The 18,525-nt window shown below is 39.9% G+C and overlaps 2 protein-coding genes across 2 annotated transcripts; one reads left to right on the forward strand and one right to left on the reverse strand.

The window, feature by feature from the left end:
- Positions 1-997: 997 nt before the first annotated feature.
- On the forward strand, positions 998-12,540 carry LOC134741920 (uncharacterized). Its single transcript, XM_063674831.1, has 9 exons — positions 998-1,154; positions 5,033-5,254; positions 5,288-5,467; positions 5,501-5,680; positions 6,044-6,181; positions 6,735-6,843; positions 7,943-8,118; positions 10,474-10,560; positions 12,373-12,540. Exons 1-9 carry the CDS (start codon positions 1,115-1,117, stop codon positions 12,444-12,446), a joined length of 1,206 nt encoding a protein of 401 aa, XP_063530901.1. The 5' UTR covers positions 998-1,114; the 3' UTR covers positions 12,447-12,540.
- Positions 12,541-12,706: 166 nt separating this feature from the next.
- Positions 12,707-18,154, reverse strand: LOC134741994 (uncharacterized). The gene is made up of 5 exons (XM_063674948.1): positions 17,923-18,154; positions 16,134-16,265; positions 14,678-14,795; positions 13,635-13,786; positions 12,707-12,807 (listed from the first exon to the last, which is right to left on the reverse strand). The coding sequence occupies exons 1-5, from the start codon at positions 18,137-18,139 to the stop codon at positions 12,707-12,709; spliced, it is 720 nt and encodes a 239-aa protein (XP_063531018.1). The 5' UTR covers positions 18,140-18,154.
- Between the last annotated feature and the right edge of the window lie 371 nt (positions 18,155-18,525).

The raw sequence follows: 18,525 nt of genomic DNA on the forward strand, positions 1-18,525 counted from the left end.
CCTTGAAATAGACATTTGTGGCTTTTTGTGCTTCCTACAACTGGTGATTTCTACTGCTGTTGGCACTTTTTTTCAAAAGTTTGCCGACCCCTGGGTTAGACTAAACTAAGTAAGTGTCGTGTTCAAGCAATAGGTACCACATTGTCGCTTGCCATAAGGACGCTGTGACAGGTTATTTGTATAAGGGTACAAGCAATTTTCGTCCTTATAGTAAGCGACAATGTGATGATACCTTTTGCTTGAAAACGTTACAGTTAAAGTACTTTCTGTAAGTACAGCCCCTTGGACGTGTTTAGACCCCTTTAACATAACTCCTTTTGAAAAAATAGCGGGTATTGCTTGTCTGCCGAGTGACCAATTATTTACGTTTTCATGGAAACGGTACATTATGCATTCGATGGAATTATAATCCGTTCAGAAAAAAAATCCGAAGAATATTTTCTAAAGAACCGTAAGTTTGTGAGGGTTTTCACGACTGCCCAATTAAAATTTGTGTTGTTGCACTCTTTTCCAACGTAGTTAAGGCTTACCTAAGGTACCAAAATTATACGCACTAGCAGTTATATACAAGTATTGTATAACGTGTATATATAAAAATTAAATAACATACATACATATAATCACGCCTATTTCCCGGAGGGGTAGGCAGAGACCACGGATTTCCACTTGCTACGATCCTGACATACCTCTTTCGCTTCCTTCACTTTCATAACATTCCTCATACACGCTCGCCGGTTTAGGGTGCTCTTGCTCTTGACCTGGCCTTTCTTCAGGGATTCCTCGATCTGATCAGAGAAAGTCCGCCGAGGTCTGCCCCTTCCAACTCCCGTTTCTACCTCTTACACAAAAACAACAACAAGTTGTTATTAAATAACAAGGTCATAATTCATAATCTTTACAGCCGACCTCTCGCAAACATCTATTGTAAAACCGTCACAGTCATAACTAATATCCGGAAACTGTTCGTCCAACCTGAGTTGTCGTAAAACTCATGCGCATACGGTTTAGCGCGCGAAGGCCGCGCGAAGGGCGGGCGGCCAGTCAGTCGGACCGCTGAACGCGCGAAGCGCACGGATACGTTCCTCATACAGTTTTAAAAAGTTTCTATATCGCGATGATACGGACATTGTCACTAGTCCTTTTCGGTGTGGCAGGTGAGATTTTTACCTCAATTCGTGAAGTGTTGTGAAGTTTAAAAAAAAAAGCGAATAAAAACATGTTTGCCGCGATTTTCGGCGGCAGATTTGCGTAGGTTTTTTTGCATGTAAACAATTGTCTCGGTAGGTATGTAAGAATAATTTCATTGGCATTTGACTTTCAAATTGTGCATATTTATTTAGCTATTTTAATATTTAAAGCAAATAGTTGAACTTGAACAAATGCGCAAAATCCCCATGTGCAATGTTTTGCATACTTTATACGTCTCTATCTCCGTCAGAAGTTATATCATTTCACTTTTGATCTATATTTGTTTATGAGTTTTGAGTTATATTTGTTAGTGAGTTAAATTCAGTGGTGACCGCGATTGAGAAAAACGGGCGCCGTCAACTGCGGTTCTGAATGCGAGATGTCATCTCTATTCTAATCTTTCAGAAGATAACGTGAAATTAAAGCAATCTGCTTAATATAGTCGGTGGCGTAGGTCAGTTGCACCTTTCAACGTCGATGTTTCAAGGTTCAATGTTTTATAAAATACTAACATTTTTATACATAAGGTTTACGGATTTCACGTTTCAGACCTCGTGATTTAACTCGTGGATGTATTATTTGTTACCTGTAACGTGGAAGCAAGCCTGAACTCCCAATTAGCAACTTTTATAAGTACCTAAGGTGCTCGAGATAAACTTTTACGACGGAAAACTCGGAAAATGCTTTTCGTAAATGTACAAAATTTATGTATCTTTTAATACTAGTTGTAGTGGTGGTGGTATGGGTTTAGACGTTTGATTTGCCCTCAAGTCATCATTCATCAGTCGTAGTTTTGACTCGAATTCACCGAAAAAACATCTCTAGCTAGATGTTTTTTCGGTGAATTACTTTAAGTACAAAAATCACCCAAAGCATCAACTGTTACTGTATGTGTGTGTTGTGCTTTCAAATCTATATCCGAAAAAATCGCTAGATTTCACGCGTTTTATAGATTTGTATGAAATATCCGCGGCCCACAGCGCGCCACCGCGAAGGTATTTTTAACATTCCCGGACCGCCTCAAGGTTGGCCAAGATAATCTTATTCATCGCTATATGACCTAATTTAATGAGATATTGGCGAGCTTTTGAAGTTTTACTACCAATAAAGTCCCAAATGTTATCAAATTAGAGTCTAAGGATGCCTAATATAATAATTGAATGTCATTCAATTGAAGTCAAGTTCATTGCCGGTGCCGTGAAAAGGACCGCGTACGAATATAAACGTCGATGGTTGACGGTCATGTAGTAGCTCGCGGTGTTTTACTGTTTACCAACATACTTAGTGCGTGTACGCGATAACCAAAGTCAGTTTACATTACTCAAAAATGATTAGGTAAACTATACTAATGTCGACCTTCCAGTGGTCCCTTCAACCACAGAATATATAATAGTACTAGGTACAGAAGATTCACTCCCTAACAAAACGCGACTACTACGCGCAAGGCGGCGCAAGCGCGTGCAGGCGTCCGTTCCATAGCGGTGTGCGGCAATTACTATGGCAAAACCTGAAGATTGGGGCGGCCGCAGGTACTTGTAGCGACGCGACGAAATCGCGGAGTGAGACACGCCTGCTTCAACGTTATTTTAAAGTAGTAGATAGTGACTCCTACAAAAATTGGGTCTAATAACAATTGAAAGAGCCAATCATTAGATAGTTTACCCTGTACCTATGCTGCTTTATTGATTTGCTTAGAATTTTCTATTGGTTTCCTTGAAAAAAAAATTGATTAAGCGTCCACATACCACACACCTGAAGCTTCAGTTAAAGACTTATTTTTTTATGGATTTCCTATTTATTTATTTATTTAATTAAAACTCTATTTAACTTAAAGGTTAGGTTAACGCGGTTCCAGAAGGCGAAAAAATCTCCTTATATGATCATGTTTTTCTAAGAGGCGTTGATATTCGTAGACGTGGAAAAAATATATGTAGTTCTTGACTATATTATCTTTAATAACATAGCTTCCGATACACGAATTATGACACTTCGCTCGATACAATTAATTCCCAAAGTAACCTCTAACTCGGACTTTTAATCTAACTTTACTCGGTTATTTATTATGTGATACTATAAACAAAAAAAGAAGAAAACAATCTTAACTTAAATAGTATTTTCATAGCTTTCGAATTTCGATATTGTAAGGTAACGTTTTTAAAATAAATAAAAATCGACAAAATTCGATCAAAATTGACACTTGGCGCGCATGATCTTTCCCACTCTTTCTTGCGAAATGTGACAGTGACAGCGGAAAACCGATGGAACGGATCATTTATTCTCATAAGAATTTAAAAATTCCATTGGAGGAGCTTCAACTGAAGCACACGTTGGCGGACGACGCAGACATCCGTCTCACGGAAGTTTTGTTATTATAATAGTAATGGTTATTGGTTCCAGTTTTCGCACTTAGCTTAGGCCATAACCATAAGTTAGGCAGGTAAGGTACATACCTATACATTAAATCAGTGGGTGGCAAAGTACGGCCCGCGGGCCAACTCCGGCCCGCGATAGGATTTTATCCGGCTCGCCGAAGGTCCTTCTAAATAATTAGTATATGGTCCGTGATCCCGTGGAATAATAAAAATGCATTTTTGCTGCAATTCTGGCCCTCCTCCGAAATTACTTAAACTTTCTAGCCCCCCATGTAGAAAGTTTGCCCACCACTGCATTAAATATTTGACTAATTATGTTTACATGCGTCATTTGTAAGAAGATGTTGCGCAGAAGCGCAGTTTACGTAAGACACTAACACTAAATGAATCGTAGTAACATAAAACTGACGCAGATTAGTTTACACGGTTTGAAAGTTCTCGTTACATTTGTTGCATACAAATTGTAAGTAGTTCGTCGTGTCCCTTTAACTCCTTAACATCCTCGCATTCGTTCGTAACTACGTTCCTGTCAAATTTCATCAACATTCGAAAAAAAAAAACTCAAGATATTACCAAAAACTGTGGAATTAACAAATGAAAATTGCATAGGTGACCCTAACTTTGCTTTGAGCAAAGTTAGGAGGGGAGGAGGGGAACGGTGTAGGTACCCAAAACTCACTTTCGCTCTTCCATTTTAAGTATTTCAACCAGCCTCTTACGAAACGCTACCGCCAAAAGTGTCAAAGCTTGCACATTAGTCGACGGATGTCCGCGCGGATCTAAATGTGCACCAAAGCATCTAAAAATATCAATGGTTGTCCTAATGAGAAACATTAATAGAAATATAGATTTCAGGGAAATGGGAATGTCACTTGAAACGGTTGACTTAAAAGCCGCAAAAGTATGTTGCTTATTTTTATGACACGACTGCCCGAAAAAAGGAGAATGTTTTTTATTTTATATTCTTAATCGAACGAACCACCGAGAGCAGACTTCTTCAGTTATGAAACTAGCTAAACTTGAATACCTATTAAAGTAAACAAAAAACTGTTAGTACTGGTCTCAAACAGACAGCATTTGTAATAGTCCTTAAGAGTCCCCGGCAAGCTCGGCCGAATTTCACCTTCCCATACAAACGGAGTTTCGTTCTCATTTTAAAACTACGTCATTACATGAGATATATCTAGGTCTGTAATTAGTTTATATAGCTCCAGTTTATAAAACAAAAGAAATAGAGCAAAAACAAGTTTTGTATGAAAAACTTAAATTCGCTGTATTTTTTTAACTATGATGTATAAACCTACATAAACTAATTACAGACATAGATATACCTTATCCTATCGTAAGTACAAAGTTTCAGAGCAAACTAGCTGAGAGCGTAACTACGTTTGTATGGAGAACCGACCATCTCTGCTATTTGAAAGCATTTTTCTCTATTATCTCTGTTTAATTAGTGTCTTCAACTTTTCCAGTGAGCCAGCAGTTAGACATATCAAAGTTCTCCGTACCAGTAGCAGTGGAGAAGGGCAGCGATGCCGAGTTGCTATGCGAGCACGATGGCTCGGAGACGTTGTCCATAGTGAAGTGGTTCTGGAGCCCGGACGGCGCAGACAGGCCGATGCAGATATACCAGCGAGCGTTTGGGGGCGAGAAGAAAATCATCTTACCGAGGACTAAGCCGCTTCTTAACATCAGTAAGTGATTAGACATATCAAAGTTCTCAGTAGCTTTGGAGATGTGCAGAGACGCCGAGTTGCTGTGCGAGCACGATGGCTCGGAGACGTTGTCCATAGTGAAGTGGTTCTGGAGCCCGGACGGCGCAGACAGGCCGATGCAGATATACCAGCGAGCGTTTGGGGGCGAGAAGAAAATCATCTTACCGAGGACTAAGCCGCTTCTTAACATCAGTAAGTGATTAGACATATCAAAGTTCTCAGTAGCTGTGGAGATGTGCAGAGACGCCGAGTTGCTGTGCGAGCACGATGGCTCGGAGACGTTGTCCATAGTGAAGTGGTTCTGGAGCCCGGACGGCGCAGACAGGCCGATGCAGATATACCAGCGAGCGTTTGGGGGCGAGAAGAAAATCATCTTACCGAGGACTAAGCCGCTTCTTAACATCAGTAAGTGATTAGACATATCAAAGTTCTCAGTAGCTTTGGAGATGTGCAGAGACGCCGAGTTGCTGTGCGAGCACGATGGCTCGGAGACGTTGTCCATAGTGAAGTGGTTCTGGAGCCCGGACGGCGCAGAAAGGCCGATGCAGATATGCCAGCGAGCGTTTGGGGGGCGAGAAGAAAATCATCATACCGAGGACTGAGCCGCTTCTTAAGATCAGTAAGTGGTTAGACATATCAAAGTTTTCCGTCCAGTTGCCAACAAAACAAAACTAGAGAAACGGAAAAGCTATGATGGCGCCATCTATACCTATATGTAAACCTTTGACAGTTGCCAACCCCATTAACGAAATGCTTGTATGTTTACAGCATTAATAGAGGAGGATAAACACAATCTGGCGCTATGGGACCTGCAGCCCGAGCATTCCGGCACTTTCGAGTGCCAAGTGGAGGAGGAGCAAGGCGACTTCCAAGAACGGAGAAAGGTCTCTGACATGGTGGTTTACAGTGAGTATGTTTATCAAGGAATTCAAATATGTAAGTTAACAGCATTAATAGAGGAAGATAAACACAATTTGGCGCTATGGGACCTGCGGCCCGAGCATTCCGGCAGTTTCGAGTGCCAAGTGGAGGAGGAGCAAGGCGACTTCCAAGAACGGAGAAACGCCTCGGACATGGTGGTATTACCACAGGGCGGACACGCCATACGATGGAATTCGCTTTTGTCTCTATATGAGCGCACGAAATGTTTGTATACGCGTGTAAATTCCTTGGGCCAATCAGCTGAAACTATTTTGGCGTAACCTAGCAACAAGAACAGTTGTTATTTACTGAAATTGACAAGCACTTAAAACACTCATACATGGCATTATCTGCCACTACTGCCATTTTGAACTTTCAGTCATCGCTTTGCTAATCGAATTGAGATTTCCTCAATCTAAAGTCAATCTACCGCCGCCGGGTGAGATAAGTCCATTCGGAGCGGGGTTATTCGTGGGCATTTTGTATAAAATTCTATCACGTATCCAGTCACTACACGCTAACTTTACTTCTGTTGTAGGTATAGGAGATGGACCGAAACTGTCATTTGAAGGCGAGGAAGAAGTACTAGTGATTTGCGAAGCCGTCGGCGTAGCGCCCCAGCCTGACATCACCATCAGCTATGACAGGTATGTACCATAAAACACGGGGGCTTTAGGAAAAAAATGGGCATCTTTAATAGCTATTTATTACGATTTTAATAGGGTATTTGACTACTAGTCAAATCAGTTTCTTTTTTCGAACTGTCAAAACGATTTTGCTACTATGAAATTTATATGAAACACTAGCATGTGGCGTCACAATCAAATTACCTACTCTTTAGTTTTATCAAAGATAGATATAACTCCGTAATAGATGGATACAGTCTAAGAAAAAAACGTGCCTCGAAAATCAAGAAAATTTGATTCGCGTTAAGAGGGCGCTACTAGCTTTGGCCTACTGTCGTATAGATGGCGTTGACGGTTTCGTTTGTTATTTAACAATTTTAACGCATATCTGTGAAAGAACATGGGTCAAAATCATAAAAATAATTAATACAAATAAAAAAAATCATTTATCCATATTTAAATACATTTTATCGTATTTTTATAAATATTTACTTTTAGTTTTAAAGTGTGTCGACAGATGGCAGTGAATTTACTGGGGTTACAAAATTTACTATGACAGTACCGATCTAGTATAAGTTACTCTATGGTTTTATGCTGGTTTTAAAATCTAATTTTGTATAAAACTATCTGCTGTCTACGTTTTTCTATTAATCTTCTGGTGGTTTGTTTCATGCGTGATGTTAAATAATTTATTTTAAATACATGACTGTATTTAAAATAAAATACCCTATTTTCTTGATCAGGAGGCCTACCAAAGTGACAATCGTACATATTTAGGTCCTAGAATATATAATTGTTTGCCAAATAATTTGAAGTAAGCTTAAGTATCTGATAACATGTTTGTAAGTATCTACCTGAGCTTAAAATATTAATATAGAGCATTCTACTCATTAGATGAGTTTGTAAATTTAAAAATAAATAAATATTTAAAATGAGATTTGTTATATATAGGTACCTTTTTGTTATATCTCGGTTTTGTTACTCTCTACAGAATATCCATTCTTATTGAGTCATGCAGTGAGGGCAGCTAATACCAGATCCCGTGCTGCTACGAGAAAATGGTCTGAGAAGACCTTCCCTCAATTTCGACTGTCATCCTAGTATAATTCCAAACTTTCAGCACCACATTTAACACCACACTCTTAGAAGGCCCAATCGATGGGTTATACAACGTGTCCACCAACGCAACACTCAACCGGCAAGACATCGAAGGCGTTGAGATCTCCTGCAAACTCTCCTTTGAAGACGAACTCATCACGTCGGACGTTATGGAGGTGGCCGACACTTATCACTCAGGTATGTTCGAGGCTGGGCAGATGCCAGGGTTGATTTTGAAATTAAACCTTACTGCTGTATGATTAGGACTCAAAATGTGCTGATGCTGAACAGGCATTAATGGAAATTTAAAATATTACGTTCAAATTACTCAGAAATATGTCTTAATTCGCCGACAAATTTTTGGCTGTACCGTATTCTTCTGTAGGTAGTTACACTGCAGCAATTAGGACAAAAATACATTTGCATACTGGCCGTGTATCCATGTCAGTTATTTTGTAACACGAAAGTAATATTCCATCCGAAACGAGCGGCAATATTTTAACCCATGAGCCAAGTTCCGTAGTGACGCACTTATGGAGGAACATAGTGCTTTCTGTGTCCATGTGGATACATATATAGAAGCCTTTTTCGATAAGTCTGAGAACGCCATCTAGCGATTCGTGTCGTTAAAACGCCACGCAATGCGTTGATTTTAATTGATTCCTACAGCAGTAAGGTTCGTGTGTTTTAAACTAGACAACCGTCCATGTATTACAGTCTAAATATAAAGTGTTAATATCTAAGACGGGTCGTATCGCCTTGTAGTCATGGTAGTTTGCGTAGTTACATTATTGCCAGGGTCTACAAACTATGGCCCGTGGGCCAGGTCCGACCTGCAAGTCCATCCGATCGATTCCGCGGAAAAGAAAGTGGGAGTTCGAAATCTACCTCTCCCTGCGCCCCTGTACTCCCGAAGTCCACCCTTAAGTCTGTTTACATCGCTCTATCCGATAAATAGTGCCTAATATCCTGTCCCGCAACAGCGACAGCAGGCATAAAAGTAAAGTTTTGGCCAGCACGATATTTTCTAGTTTGGCCAGGGCCGTAGCTAGAGGATATGACGCCCGGGGCAGTCACCAAGTTTGCGCCCCCTGACGACTGACAAAAGTTTCCCTGCTGCTGCCTTTTGCCCATTTTGGATGGCGCCCGGGGAACTTGCCCTCTGCCCCCCCTAGTTACGCCACTGAGTTTGGCCCCCGGGTCAAAGTTTGGAGACCCCTGCGCTATTGGATGATGCTAGAGCATGCAGTAACAGCACTTGTGATGGCCTGCTTGGCTGAGTAGGAATGTATTTAATACTTTTAATACAATTATGATTTGTGTTGTGCTTGTTTTATAGAAGGTTTTAAAGTGGTAAGTATAAATTATATTTCGTTTATTATGTATTACAGCGTTTGATTGTTCTTAATGTAAATTACGTGATAATCTTAGTAGTGCCGACAGGAATAGTAGGTACGTTTTGCTGTTACTAATTATATGGTACATTTACAGAAGAAATAAAGCTTAATAAAATCCAGTCTGCCAAAATTTGTGCTAAAAACATTTTAATATTTTATGACTGAAGTGTACGATATAATTGTATAAACTATATGTTAGGTACCTGTTAGCAATGTGGCCTTTGTAGCTAGTTATTTTAGTACCTAGTGCATTAAAGTAACATAACAATAAGGAGTCAATGATAAAAATGTATAGAGGGCGAGCTGGCAGCAAAAAAAAAATACGTCATAACGATTCAAATTATTACAGATACCTAATTGTATTATGCTTTCGTTTCTGGACTAACATAATGTCAGTTTGACTTCTAAAAGCAGGAGTAAATTAGGGGGTAGAATTTCATAAACCTAAATTATTATTTTCATTTCTTTGTAAATTATAGTTTACAACTATAGTATGAATTTTCTCAAATGATTTTTAGGCCTCAGACCTTAATCCGTTAATGAAAAGCCTTTGTTTCTTTTATGGAGAGGCGCCTTAGTCGCGTGGCTAGCGCGTGGCAAAGCAACCATGTCGTTAAAAAGCAACTATCGTGATAGTACTAAGGTTCAAAATGTAACAGCTCATTCTGAGATAACGAGTTTGGGTAATGAAGGACGAACGGTTGCCTGTGTGCGGCCTCAGAATACAGAGCTGCTACATAAATTTGAACCATATAAATAGGACGGTAAAATTACTTTTTAAACGAGTTTGTTTCCGTTCAGTCAGTAGCGGTAGCATTGGTAACCGCTGAACAAAAGAAACAAAGGCTTTTGTTTAACAGATAAAAATCATTTGAGAAAATTCATACTATATACAAGGCTAAAGTAGCGTCAGCGCCAGTCTGGCTTACCAGTAGGTAACGAGAAATGAACCCCAGTTCTCAGCTGCCACACTGCCTTTATGTCAGTCCTAGAACACCACACAAATATCTACAGGTACTTTGTGTATACCAACTGAACTTCCAAGACAGACTAGCCAGCTCCTAGAATTTGCAAAAAATAAACTAAAATAGCTAGCTCCCAGGCCGCCCGTGGCATGAGTCTAATCCGTGTGGCACTAACGTGTTGTCGTGGCCAGATGGGTGGCTCGCGACCAGCACCGCCGCGCCGGAAGACACCACAGAATCTACCGAGGTCCCCGCGGCGCTCGCGACCGAACCTACCCGTAAGTGTGCCTCAGGGGAGTCAGGGGCGAGGGCGAGCGACCAGCGGCGCGTTGCGTCGAGCGTCCAAGGGATTTGAGCTTGCACTGAGGCCTCTCGCATATCTTTGCATTTGTTTATGCCGCCCCGGACGCCGCGCTGGTCGCCGCCCCTCGTGCGACCAGTTTACACCCTTAGTTACCGACGGCAGTTCACTCTATACTGGGTGATATTCAATTTGTGAATCGGTCAGAAGTTCCTTGTGCAATTTATCAATGTATTTGTTTTGAATCAAATAATTTCTATAGGAGCACAATTATCATATATATCATATACCTACCCCTTGTAAAGGTAGTAGAGCATATTGTATGGTACACATACACATAAGTATATTGTATATATTGTCGATACCATTGCGTAATGTAATGTGTATTCTGTACATTTACCAAAATTACACATTTTGAAACCTATATTATACACCCATTATGTTTTATATAGGTAATATTAGTGCGTAATTGAAATCCGGACCTTGGTCTTCTTAGTTTAGTGCTAACTAACTGAGTGCCAGTATTCCTAGACTTGCTTGCATGTTTTAACGCTTGGAGTTTACAAAATACACATGCAATAGAAAGGCTCGCACCGTATGCATATTGTATTATTAACTATTACTCAAACAAATATAACTTAATTTATGTAGGTATATAATATAGAAATAAAAATATATTACTTGAATGTAAACTATTGTAATTTAAAATTTAAAGTGTCAGTCATAAGTAAATATGTGTATTCATTTATGCATTTTTATTAAAGCAATCATAATATAGTTGAAAAAAAGTGCCCTGGAGGGAAAGTAACTTAAAACCTTAAGTTAGCTCATTTTACTTAAAGGAAACATTCTTTTTTTTAAATGCATTTTGTTTCTTTTTAAAAGTGTTTCATTTAAGTAAAATGAGGCATTATTAAGGCACTTTCCCTCCAGGGTCCATTATTTTTTTCCACCCTGTACTGTTGAGCTCATATACATGAAAATATAGAAAATTACAGCAAAATTTAGCCTCATGCATGAAGTTTATATTTGAACCAAATATTTTTTATTCGGATGTTACCGTTATAGCACGTTAAAAATGAATTTCCGTTATTAAATTATCATTTAATTGCTTAAAATAATAAATAATAGGTACAAAAATTGCGCGCGAAGCTAATGAGCGAAACGCAACGCCATTGGTCGCAACATAACGTGTCGTCACTCGTTAGATAGATTTGTGGTTTTAAGTCGTCTCTCTGGCCCCACATTGGGCGCCAGTTACAAACTATGTGTGTAATACTCGTTAATAAAAAAAAAATTATTTATTAATATCCTAACCTCCTATCAAATATACTGAGGACACTTATAAATTATTTACGAATACATAACACACAATAATACACATAAACATTAAACATACTACCTTACACCCCAAATTATACGAGATCCCCAGATCTGTCTAAGCATGTTATTTTTCGCAGTTATTTGTATAATATATTAATTTCTCTAGTCTGTCTCATGTCCAAAACGATACTTACCTAAGAACCCTTTATTACGCGCTGTACTTGGGTCAAAAACGGCATATAACTTTACCCCATTCTGCATTTTTTCCTCGCCATAATCATTAGTATGTATAATTGTGCGTCGTCAGTTTTTTTTCGACGTCTTCGAGTAGGTGTGAACTCACTACCTTGGCTATTTTATGTGCGTTAAAAGGTTAAGCATATATCAGATATTTTTGCGTCCGTCATTGACCATGATATGATTGCACATTATACTTAGATATGATCATATGATTGTTTGTTTGCAGCTGACAGCGCCGAACGCACGACCGCAGTGTGGGCGCTGGCGGCGCTCGCAATCCTTCTACACTTTCAGCTCTAACATGTGATACTAACAATAGTCTAATTTATACGATTACTTAAGTTTCATCGCTGTTGTTAAACAATTTATTTTTTTATTAAATTTATTAGAAATATTTATTGTGTTTTATTGAACAAGTTAAGTTTTACACCAAGTCATTTGATTGAATTGATTAAAAATTGCGTATATCTGCAAGCATGGCTGGCTGTGAGTATTCTTTTTGCAGGCTTTTTTCACCCAATATTACACTTAAATCCTTCAATACAGAATTTTACACATGGTTATCTCAAAACGCATCCTATCGTTACCATGGCGACACTTAAAATTATGGAAGCATAAATAAAGGCTGGTGCGTCGTTCTGCACATTTTTTGCGTCGTTGTCTGAAACAATAAATATACTATTTTAGTTCATAGCAGCTTTTTGCCAGCGGTTGTCCAAGACCAGATCATCCGTTTAATGTCTTTAGGACCTAATAGTTTGATGACCTGATCGTGGGCACCCATTATTTACCTACGTGAAGCGTTTTGCGGTCGAGCTAAATCTTACCACATCTCCCAGATGGGCAGATGGGGTCCCCGCCCCTTAAACCATATTTGAATGCCACGCCTGTAACGTGCGCGGCGCTTATCAGAATGCACGAAGGTTGATATCGGGTTGTAGACAGCCGCGCGCGTCAGTTGACGTCTTAGTCGATCAAAGGATTAGAATGAATGAATGAATGAAATTCTTTATTTTCAGGCAACTATTGGCCCATAGATAAATACCTTAAAACTAGCATACATAATATTATAAAATAAATATTAAAACTAAAAACTAAAACATACAATTATGGCTGCGATGCAGTTCGCGGAATCGCCGGAACTTGACACTCTTCGGCCAGAACTCCTTGCTGAGGGTCGCTAGATGTTCAGTCCGAACGCTCACCCCAAAAGAATTAAAATTCAGTGTTGAGATTCCAACTACTCGAACCTCAGGATGAATTCGGACTTGACTCGTACATACTTTACGATCTCCTCGACCTTCGTAAGGTAGTGTAATCGGGACACATACAGCAGCGTCGTTAGTGTTGCAGGACGCAGCAGACACGTAGGTCCTAGATTCTGACGAGCTGGCTTCTTTCTCTTCTCCACCTTTTTGAAACCATCTCTGTCGCATCCCGACTCTTTTAGAGGCAGCTCTGTGATCGATCCTTATGAACAGAACTCACCTGGTACATAGGAGCGCATGGCCGCGTAGCCCGCGAGGGGCAGCTGCAGGCGGCACACGGCGCGGCCGCGGGGCGCGCGTACGCGTGTGGACGTTTCTGCTGAGAACAGCGCGCCTGAGCGCCATACGCGCTGCTGCTGAGCCACTGGGGAACTGAAATGGTAACCACAAATCACACACTTCTTGTACCTACATTAGTTTACTCAATAAATATTTCTGATTTCTGAATCGCTTCTACTAAGTACAGGGGCTCGCTATGCTTGTGGTATTGGCTCCAAAAAGTTCGAAAAGGGGTTCAAAAAATAATAATTTTGGAAATGGAAAGCTTCGATTCCGATTAACCTTTTGGGCCTGTTGGTTTTGGATGTAAGGAAGGATCTATTGTCATCACTAGCTTGGCTTTAGCTTTCTTTTGATCTTGATCACTCATAGTCTCACTTATGGCGTCAATATCGATGCTTTCCAACAGCATAACATAACCTAAAACGAAACCAATAGGATAGCCGTTGCAATGAGACTGGTTTATTTTTCTAATGTGTCACAGATAATGACATATAATACTTTACAATAAATGTACAACAGATGGCGCTAGTAGTTACTAAATAAACTTAGATTATTAAGATACACATGATATATCGGCACCGCAGGTCTTACGTCAAAGACGGATTAATCGGTCACACCACAAAGCAACATAGACCTACGTGCATGTGCATAAAGTTCAATTTCAGTTTTGACATTTCGGTGACGTGGCGTCCGAGTGACAGCTTTTTTGTTTGACACGGCGTCGAAAAGGTTCAAAATTTTGAGAAGTTTCCGAAATGTTGCCATGTTGGAAATTTTGCAAGTTTGAAAAGTTCCCGACGGCACATCAGTAGTAAACCCATGTTTATAAGTTTTACAACGCACACTCATGTAGCCCACAAATCCGCGCCGCGCTTCAGTCTGAACGCTAAACGTGCGTTTAAGTTGTTATACCATAATTTTACTCGACAACGTATAGTTAACTCCTACCCGAGTTGCGTAAAAAGCAGGCTTTCAACTTACTGATTATATTCGAGAGTTAAATCCGGCTGCGGGTACAGTCCGCGAGCAATGCATCTAATGATCAACGTGTTGTTGTCGCCCTCAGGCTGCACATCCAAAACAAACTCGCTCTCAGGGCCTGAAAATATAATAACAAATATGTTAACAAAACGAAATGGTCGTATACTACCGCCGTGCCGTTACGACCATGAAACCTTTAAAAAAAAAGAGCATACGCCCATCTTAAATACCGGCAAAGCACTTACAACCCCCGTCTAGTGCTCGTTTGCCTCCTACATCATTAAAGAAACTTCCGGTAGGATTTAATAGGCTGGTTCCATTTATAAGTATGGATTATATCCGGCTCGAAGGACCAAGTGATTTTTAGTTTCGTAACATTCTATTGGTGATAATAATTAAACTATCTCGACTAGACCCTAAAGTAATTTCATGAGTAGGTGATCCTATGATCTCAGGAGTCTTAGCACGGTACGCTTATCACCATACCTGTCACGTTCTAACAAGTATGTGAGTGCGAAAGTGACGGACTTAGTGATAGGGGAAACCATGCTGCGCGGGCAGAGCTGCCAACTAGTGTGCATCATTTCAAAAAACCCTCATTTTGGCAAACAGCTATTTATGTAGCAAGTTAGCAACTTGCACTTATTTCAATGATGTGACAGATGAAAGTAATTCAGCCTTTGCACACTTGCAACATCCAAAGGGTTGCATATCTCACAATAAAGACTAATATCTGGGAGACGGAGCTTTGCTCGGAAAACATATAAAAACTCAAAAATGAGCGCTTTCCCAAGGATAAGACCTAGCTAGATCGATTTTTCGCCCCCGAAAACCCCTATATAGCAAATTTCATTGAAATCGTTAGAGCCGTTTCCGAGATTTCCGAAATATATATACATATATACAAGAATTGCTCGTTTAAGGGGCTACCTGAGATTTTCATCGATTTTTGACAAGTTTTGAATCGTATCTCCTACTTCTACACTAAATATAGAATTATAAGACAAGCGGCTATCGGTTCTTCAATCTTTTATCTCCATTTTTGTCTACCGGATTGTGAAAAAAATGAACACTTATTTATTTATGATTGTTTTAAACATTGTCTAAAAAAACACTTTTTTCGTATCTCGATTGCTGTGAAAGATCTTACATACGAAATCTACATATTTGGGTTCGTCCTTGACGTCTCTAAAAAATTGTCTAAGGTTTTAATTTAAACTAATTAACACAAAAGTTATGGTCAGAAAACCAGTTTTTTGGCCTAAAATTGTTCAACTTTGATGCCAAATATTTCGAAAACAATGAACTTTGAAGTAAATATGGGATACTATATTGCTAAAATACGTTGCTGTTAATATGATAAGCTACAAAAAACATTAGAAAACTAAGGGATTCAAATCGAAGGTCATTGGGGCATGGGATCCCCTTAAAGGTATAAGATAAAAAGTCAACTGACTGAAGACCAGCATCGTCGCGGTCTGGCTCGCGTTGGCGCCCGTATCGTGTTGGATGCGGCACGTGTAGTCGCCGCTTAACTCCGGGGCCGCTTGTACGATGCGCAGCGGGCGACGCTGTCGGGTGCTTACGTCTGTGGAATGAACAATATTTGTTTGTATAGTGTGGCAAGCCATTTCCGTCAGTAGAAAAAGTCGGCAAATTAAAAAAATGTAGGCGCGAAGGGTTGTCCTCCCATAGAAAATAGTTATTTGTGCAACAAGAGAGGAAAGTTGGTTTTTCATGCGAGTGTTTATTTTGAGTCCCGAGAAATCTAAATATTCTATAATTGAATCACGAGCGAAGCGAGTGACTCTAAGGTAGAATCATGAGCGTAGCGAGGGACTCAAAAACACGAGATGTAAAATAACTTTGCTCTCGTGTTGCACACATAATTTTTCACCTCAGTAGTGAGAACATATTAAAGTTTCGAATTACACAGAATAAACAGAAAAAAAATATGTAATATAATATGTAATGTAATACCATACCATACCAAACCACAAAATACCATACCACAGCATACCATTTTTTTTTTTTAAATAAAAGTATGAAGTGGCAGTTCATGGCCTTAACTAAATTAAAAAGCTACTTTGTTTCACTCCCTGGAGTGAGGAAAGTCGCACTTTCTTCACTCCCTGGAGTGAGGAAAGTCGCACTTTCCTCACTCCAGGGAGTGACGAAAGTAGGCTTGTTCGAGCTGCTGAGGTGAAAATTTAATTTCGCTCTTTTAATACCATAAATATTTACTTAACAATTTAAGGCCCCAGTACACAGTGGCTAACGATGAGTCAAACCAAACCAAACCCCTGCCATTGGCGACTGTCTGAACACCACAGGCCACGCTACGTCACGATTCTCATACGATTCCTCTGAAGTGTAAAAAAAACCGACAACTTCCCGATTGCCCACCGCGATAGACAACTGATGGCCATTCGTCCGCCATTGTATACCATTGCCCCCTGTACACAATGGCAATAGATTGTCAATGAGGGCTATCGTTTTTTTGCTCACCAGTTGGCGCCTCTGTTGATGGTGGTCTTCTTCTTCTTCTTCTTTTAAAATTATGGCTTCAGCCCAGTGGGACTATTTCGCCAGTATCAAGGTATTAAGAGGTTTAAAAACGACAAAAATTGTACGGTTGTACAAGATAGTGTACGGTGATTTGTTAGCTTTTGTAAATCGATAGCTAGACTTTACAAGAAGCACGAGGACTACCGGCCGTTGACTCCAAGATGGTGGTTAAACGCGCTTCAAAATTAATTCTCCATTCACTGCACACTACCACATTAGTTTACTGTATAATAAGCTATCGATATTACACTTTAAACAATATTAGTGAGCAAAAAACAAAGTAATTAATCACGATGCTAACTATCAAGATGGCGCTCGAACCGGAAGTCCCGATGGTGGTCCAAAAGACTAAAGAACAGCTGTCAGTCATTGAAGTGACAAGTGACATTTCGAACTATGGAAAAGACCACCATCTACACTAGTGCCCCTAGCGGCGAATTCATACGCGTTAGCCCTCATTGTCATGGACAATCCGTGACCAGTGTACTGGGGCCTTTATAATCCAGATCCTACCGTCCAGCCAACACGCCACCAACTTATTGACAACTCGGATTCCTTCCATTAAACAACCATTACAGAGTAAACTTGTCATCCAAGACAGAATAATGGCAGTCGAGGATCGCGGCGTTGCCAGCTTGCACCAGCTCTGGAACCACAGCTAAAGAATAAGTACTTACTTGAAACTTTATAATCCAGCTCCAACTGTCCCTCCAATACGCCGCCAACTCTAGGCTCCGTCCCGGGCCTCCATTCATACACTTGACTTCCATTGAACAACCATTGCAGAGTAAACTTGTCATCCAAGACAGAATAATGGCAGTCGAGGATCGCGGCGTTGCCAGCTTGCACCAGCTCTGGAACCACTAGTTTGTCTATGGTCACTGTGTTTAGCATGTCTGAAAAATAAAACAGTATACCTACAGACCTAATATTTATAAAACAAAAATATGTAAGTAACTAGGAAACAAATCAAATTATTTCATTTGAATTAGGTGTCTACTAAACATACCGATAGCGTAATACAGCACCAAGTAATTATCAGCTAAAATGTGCCTGTAAAGTCGAATCTATTCCTTATGTATCAAACTGTCTCTGTTGTTTCGACTCTACGTTGAATGCTAGGAGGTACCTACACGACACAGTTCTCAGCCACATGCCTATGTAGGTACCTACAGTCAGCAATACTATTCTCTGCAGCTGACTGTACATAAATACATAATTTACGTAACTACAATGCTAAAATCAAGACACTTCCTTTTAGCAGCCGGTTAAAAACAAAA

Source organism: Cydia strobilella, chromosome 1, assembly GCF_947568885.1.
Source record: "Cydia strobilella chromosome 1, ilCydStro3.1, whole genome shotgun sequence".
Lineage (NCBI taxonomy): Eukaryota > Metazoa > Arthropoda > Insecta > Lepidoptera > Tortricidae > Cydia > Cydia strobilella.

Bases quoted from the DNA above. Each gene is read 5' to 3' on its own strand.
- LOC134741920 (XM_063674831.1), top strand. From the start codon at position 1,115: ATGATACGGACATTGTCACTAGTCCTTTTCGGTGTGGCAG. The intron at 5,468-5,500 runs GTAAGTGATTAG...AGTTCTCAGTAG, and splicing joins TAAGCCGCTTCTTAACATCA to CTGTGGAGATGTGCAGAGAC. The intron at 8,119-10,473 runs GTATGTTCGAGG...TGTCGTGGCCAG, and splicing joins GGCCGACACTTATCACTCAG to ATGGGTGGCTCGCGACCAGC.
- LOC134741994 (XM_063674948.1), bottom strand. From the start codon at position 18,139: ATGCTAAACACAGTGACCATAGACAAACTAGTGGTTCCAGAGCTGGTG. The intron at 16,266-17,922 runs GTAAGTACTTAT...TTCATTCCACAG, and splicing joins GCTGGATTATAAAGTTTCAA to ACGTAAGCACCCGACAGCGT. The intron at 13,787-14,677 runs GTAAGTTGAAAG...TTACCATTTCAG, and splicing joins TTAACTCTCGAATATAATCA to TTCCCCAGTGGCTCAGCAGC.